This window comes from Adiantum capillus-veneris, chromosome 1, assembly GCF_014529385.1.
Source record: "Adiantum capillus-veneris isolate H3 chromosome 1, ASM1452938v2, whole genome shotgun sequence".
Lineage (NCBI taxonomy): Eukaryota > Viridiplantae > Streptophyta > Polypodiopsida > Polypodiales > Pteridaceae > Adiantum > Adiantum capillus-veneris.
Genome location: NC_140931.1, coordinates 6730086 through 6736114, shown reverse-complemented (window position 1 = coordinate 6736114; position 6029 = coordinate 6730086). Strand labels below are relative to the sequence as shown.

General features: G+C 43.7%; 1 protein-coding gene across 2 annotated transcripts; it reads right to left on the bottom strand.

Annotated features, from left to right (window-relative positions):
• Nucleotides 1-1407: 1407 nt before the first annotated feature.
• On the bottom strand, nucleotides 1408-4526 carry ABA4 (abscisic acid (aba)-deficient 4). Of its 2 annotated transcripts, none has more exons than XM_086513782.1 (7): nucleotides 4225-4526; nucleotides 2607-2841; nucleotides 2342-2454; nucleotides 2136-2264; nucleotides 1961-2049; nucleotides 1773-1878; nucleotides 1408-1700 (listed from the first exon to the last, which is right to left on the bottom strand). In XM_086513782.1, exons 2-7 carry the CDS (start codon nucleotides 2770-2772, stop codon nucleotides 1632-1634), a joined length of 672 nt encoding a protein of 223 aa, XP_086369908.1. In that variant the 5' UTR covers nucleotides 2773-2841; nucleotides 4225-4526; the 3' UTR covers nucleotides 1408-1631. The 2 variants fall into 2 exon arrangements, with proteins under 2 accessions (XP_086369908.1, XP_086369906.1); XM_086513780.1 differs by having other exon boundaries at nucleotides 2607-2811; nucleotides 4225-4522.
• Between the last annotated feature and the right edge of the window lie 1503 nt (nucleotides 4527-6029).

Below are 6029 nucleotides of genomic sequence, written 5' to 3'. Positions count from 1 at the left end.
CCATCCTATGGAGAGTCAACGCCATTGTCTTTGGGATTGTCCTTTGGCAGCACATTTGGCTTCGTGTCCTTCGATCGATGCCAGCTCTCTCCATGACACGTCAGCACACTTGGGGGGCAACTGTTTGGTCCACTCACAGGCCCGGCACTTCAATTTGGGCTATCCTCCACCAATAGGATGATAGTGATGCAAGGCGGTCGACCCACACTCCAACCTGCTACAGAGCTTACTCCACAAGAGTGGTGCAGTGAGAGAGGAGTGTTGGGAGCTCATCTGCGGCCTGACACTCTAGTTCATTTGGTGGGCCCGCTGCCTCCGCATCTTTGAGGCTCACCCTATACCACCAACAAAGACTGTTCATGATCTTTGGCTAGAGCTGGTCCATACTCTCAAAGGAGAGTTCGAGAGACTCCAAGGCACTCCGACCACATGCGGGAGCATACACAGGCGTTCCTTCAACTCTAGCACCCTGGGCCTTTCTTCACCATGGTCCAAGGTGTGCTAAGGTGTACAGTAGCACACCGTACACCTGTGTGGCTTTTCCCCCCCTCCCATCTCTTGATTTAGCCTCATTGTACTTATGTTATTTTTCATTGGGAGAGTCTCCCCCTTATGATTGTTGTAGCCCTCTCTAGTAGAGGTGGTTGTGCCATATGGGCAGTTTCATTAACTAAGACAAGGATCGTTTTCTTGGAAAAACAAATTTGTTGAGGCCCGGGTTGCCCTGTACTAGGAGCACATGTAGTGTAATTTTAGTTCATCTAAAAACCTTAGACACTCTCCTTACACAAGCACAGCACACATCATGGATATTGTGCGACCCTTGAGATGTTTGAACAGACGAAACAGATTACTTGCCTACAATGAGACAAGCTAGGATTTGTCCACATTGAAAAGATTACTTTCTTATCTACTCGTGCATCATGTCTACTATCAGACTTGTACTAGAGCTCTAGCTCTACAAAATCCATAGAATATTTCATACAAGAATGACTTGAGGACAAGCCCAGAATGACCTATAGAGAAAGTGTAAGCTTCAGGTTCATAAACATCATCCACTAGACTATCACAATCGACTGCATAGCATCGACAAAACACTACGAGGTCGCCACTGAAATCAACAAAGCCTAAAAGAGGACGAAGAAAGACCATCAAAAGATAATTTCTTCAAATTGTCTTCAGCATGTTCTCACATCGACATTCACAAACATGAAATTTTCTCCTCTCCACTATTTGAAACGACTCAGATATGTTGCACTTATTGACATCAAGTTAGGGGGGCAAGTGACATCAGATCGCTTTCGCTTTAGTCTGTGGTGGTGCTTTCACCTATGGGCGTAGAAGGCACATGCACCCACATGTATTGATAACTAAATGTGTACTCATAAATAGCATCCGCAAAGCACATAACACGAACAAAATACACACAATTGCTTTGCCTGAACAAGAATCATACTGGTACAAAGTTTATGACAAGAGCCTAGCTGTCGCTTGGCTTAAGTTGTAAGCTGGCCATTAGACCACTCCAGTAAAGTCATATTCACTCTTCACCGGCGCACTAAGCTCTCCCACACTTTTGGACAGCAGAATAATTGGATAATATACAATTAGACAGAGATGGTATTGTCAAATCAAGAATAAAGTTCAGCAATGTCAGGAATCTCCCCAGAATTGGCCTTCCTATATAGCTGAACCATAGCCTACACAAAGACACGCAATGTTCAAACGCTCACAGTGAAGAGAGGATAGGAAACGGCAAGCTTAACAGATACCTTGGTAATGAAATGAGTCACCATTCCAACTGGGCAGAATAGAAGGCAGAGAGTCAGTGAATGGCGGGTCTCAATGGCATGTTGCAAGCCATCCAGATAAATTTGCCTGCTTTTCAACATCGCGAAAAAGTTCTTTACATTGTCTCTTTTTCGCGCAAAGAGTGCAAACATGAAGACATAACACGCACCTCCCGGCGAAGAGATCAACAGCAAGCAAATGAAGCCATGCAGATGCAACTGTCAATGTGCTCGAGAACATTCTTGTGATACCAGGAAGCTGGGAGGATTAACAGCAATCTCAAGCTTTGGCCCTCCACTATAGACTAATCTTAAGATAACGAACTGCACGGGGAAGTTCCATACCTCAGGAAGCCAATATTTGCTCGCAAACATTAATGGCAACGTATCTGGTGACCAAGAAAGTATGAGCAGATATGCGTACAAAACCCCCAGCACGACATACGGGACACTGCTTTCAACAAGCTTCTTTGTCTGCTCATCATGAAAGACTTACAGTGATTATTTTCTATTCAAAGGACAAAATATATCAAATCTGTCCTGAGACTTACCCATGTCGCGTGTGGGGCAAGTATCATCACTGTGTAGAAAGGCACTACAAACGCAGTTCCGAACGTAAATAGCCTGCTTGCAACCTGCACTGCTGCCGGCGCAAGAGAAGGCACTGCACAAATTACCAAGCTTCCACTCTCAAACCAAACCCTCTACATCCAAAAGCAACCACAGAAGACCCAAGCTTAAAGCGCACCAGCTTTTAAGGGCCAGCGAAACACATTCAAAGCTAGCAATACCACTCATTACACTGATTGCACTTACTTGAAGCAGAGACCGCTGTTCTGCTTCTCTTCATCTTTGACATGCTGTTAGAACCATTAAATGCCATGGGACGAACCCGCTCTCCAGCCAGTTGGCCATTGCCTGAAGAAAGATTATTCAACCACCTGTTATCAAAAGCTACTTTTTGCTTTGACAAGTCCGGCATCCATCGCAAATGAGCTTGACTTTTGATGGAATCGGAGATCTACAAAATTCCAGGAGCAACTTTTTTATACTGGTCACAAAACAAGGCTGTCAAAAAGGTTTCGGGTCGGAAACTAAAATAGGAAGAGAAAATTTACTGAAATTTTGCAAAGTTGAATACCTTGATGAATCTAGAAAGAGCATTGATGAAAAGGTTGAGATATCTTATCTATACTACATAATTTGATTCCTAATAATTTATCAAAAAAACTAGCAACCTAGAATGTTAATCGAGCAATATCTGGGACATCAAAAACCATCCAATCTTTGTAAACACGATCTCATCGACTTCAAGCAACTAAGCAAATAAGTATCCACATCAATATAACCGATAAACCCATGCTTCCTAGATTATTCCAGACAAAGGATATGCAGTCTTAAACCGGTATTATATGTCATGCTGAGAACATTAGAGAGCTTTCCTAAATGTAGCAATCTACATTTAATCTGATGACTCACTGCCTGGTTATATTCCATGAAAAGGCAAGGAGCAAAAGTCAGAGCGCAGGTGGATTGAGCATTTGCTGGGCGCAATAAAGTGAAGGACTAGTTACAGATAATTAAATTCTGCACCCAAAAAACTCAAGAATTCCCTTTAAGTGTACGAATAAAATAAGGGCACACTTAAAAACTCTTCCGGTTTTTCAGGCCAAAATTTGAAGCATTTGCCAATTTACACTAGAATTTGTAAAATTTTGCCGGTTTTCTTCGAGGCAAGCTCGGAATTGACACAACACATGGGGTCACACATGTTGGTTCCGTACTATTCTTGGAGAAAGATGGAACATATAACACTTTGGAGGGTGTGCCTACTATCGCAAAGAATTTGGAGTCAATTGGCCAGATGACAGACCAAGGAGTACGAGTCCAATTCAATCATTTGGCTCAACTGGATAAGCTACCTGACAATTGCTTCCATTTTTTTATAAGAACAAAGGGACAAAAGCTGCCATTTACATGGCAGGCAATTGTGAGGTAGAAGGCTCACAGTTCAAAATGGCTGCTCTGAGTTTGCAAAAGACAAAACAAAGGCATCTGGCTCTGCTAACTCAATAGCTTACATAATGCATGTGTTCTCCAGAATGAGAATAAGTCGCATGAACGTAAGTGGCCATGTACCACACATTTCAGCACCAGTATTTTCTCTAGATACGCCATACCCCCAGCAGCTGTGTAGCTGACCATAACTCGGGTCCGCGGGGAATCCTTTATAATAAACTTCACAGGTACCACTGTGAGTTGAATGCTGCGCGTACACAAAAGCCCTGTGTGTGAGTACACAAGTGTACGTCGTTGTCTCCGGACATACAAGGAGGCTGGAGCGATGTACGTGGGTGGGTGGGTGTGTGTGTGTGTGTGCGCGCGCGCGCGCGAGAGAGAGAGAGAGAGAGAGAGAGAGAGAGAGAGAGAGCACCTGGGGAGAGCAAAGAGCAGACTGGGAGCAAAGCCAAAGAGCCATGGCGCTTGCCCACAATCACAGATCCGACGGGGGGAGAAAATTGAGTTTACTGCTGCATGCGAGGATTGAGCAGACGAGCTATCGTTGACATGAAGAAGAGGATGCGCGCGGGTAAGGATGACATAGCTGGGAGAGGAGTGTAGGTCTCGCTCTTCTTCTTCTTCTGTATTGATCATCGCACTAACTAAAAGGTTAGTGGGGTTACCAGAGTTGCCTGGTGGGATAGGCTCGTATATTATATCATCCCTCAACCGACCAACCACCAGTCCCGCTCGATGGTCGAGTTTAGACTATGGGGAGCTTCTGGTGCAAGCGGCCATTGACAATGGAAGAAGTGAAGCCAATAAGGGTGTCGGACCTCTCCTTAAGCCATTTTTGGCTTTCTAAAACAAGCCGCGTGCATTTTGAGCGCTACAATTGGTAGCTACTTGTGGATAAGCTTGTGGGCATTGAGGCAACTAGTGTTTTGATTGTCCATTGTCAATCCATAACACGAACTAATGCTTGCAAATATTGGCCAATTTTTAAAATTTGCAGAGGTTGTAGCACATATTGCAAACCCTTGAAGCTATGTGAGCGCTTCTCAGTTTGGTGTGTGATGGCTCTTTTAAAGAGTATCCAATTGTTGCAACACCCATAGCTCCTTGGCGAGTCGGGCTGCTAGTGAAGAAGGGAGTTAGGCATAAATTTGATGTAAAGTATTGATTTTGTATGATCAGGAAGGTCATAGTTGCATACCCTCACTTGCACACTACATTCACTTCAGGATATAGGTATATGAACATTCATTTTAGTCTTTTATTAAACTAGTGTGTGACCCGCAAGTTGCTGCGGTTAAGAAAGCATGGCCATTGGGTGACACAAAAACACAAATTTGTAGGGGGGTGTGTGTGTGTGCACGCGCACAAGCGATGAGTGTGTACTTTAGTCCCTGTAATCACTTCAAGAAGATTGCAATTCCCTCTCTCTTTCTTATTAGATCTTCAGATCAAGACTCGTCGAGTAGACCTTTGATATCTGTTTGGATTTCTCTTATGACATTAAAATTTCTTCTTCTCCTCTCTCTCTCTCTCTCTCTCTCTCTCTCTCTCTCTCACAAACACACACACACACACACATACACACACGCACACAAAGTTTTCAGTTTAATAGTTGTCGGGTAGATCTTTGGGATCTCTCTCAGTGAACAAGAAAAGGAAATTATAGTAACCTTGAGTGTGGCATATTGGTTATCACAGTCCTCTCTTAAATACGAAGTCTTAAGTTCAAGACTTGTCAAATAGAGCTTTGAGATCTCTTGATGTGTTTCTATAACATCAAAACTTCTCTCTCTCTCTCTCTCTCTCTCTCTCTCTCTCTCTCTCTCTCTCTCTCTCTCACACACACACACACACACACACACACACACATAGGCGTTCAAGTTGTCGGTTACCCTTTCTATCTCCCTCCATCTATCTTTATCTCCCTATGGACAATTGTAGGATCATAGGGAGATGCAATTATTTATGTGTGTGTGTGTGTGTGTGTGTGTGTGTGTGTGTGTGTGTGAACGCACAAGTGAGGAGAGTGGATTGTAGTCCTTATAATCACTCCACAAAGATGAAAATCCTCTCTCTCTCTCTCTCTCTCTCTCTCTCTCTCTCTCTCTCTCTCTCTCTCTCTCTCTTTTTTTGACCTAGTAGAAAGCAATTCACTCTTTTGACCATAACTTGCCCACCCGAACTCCGATTTAGGTGATCTATAGCCTCAATCGAAGAGCA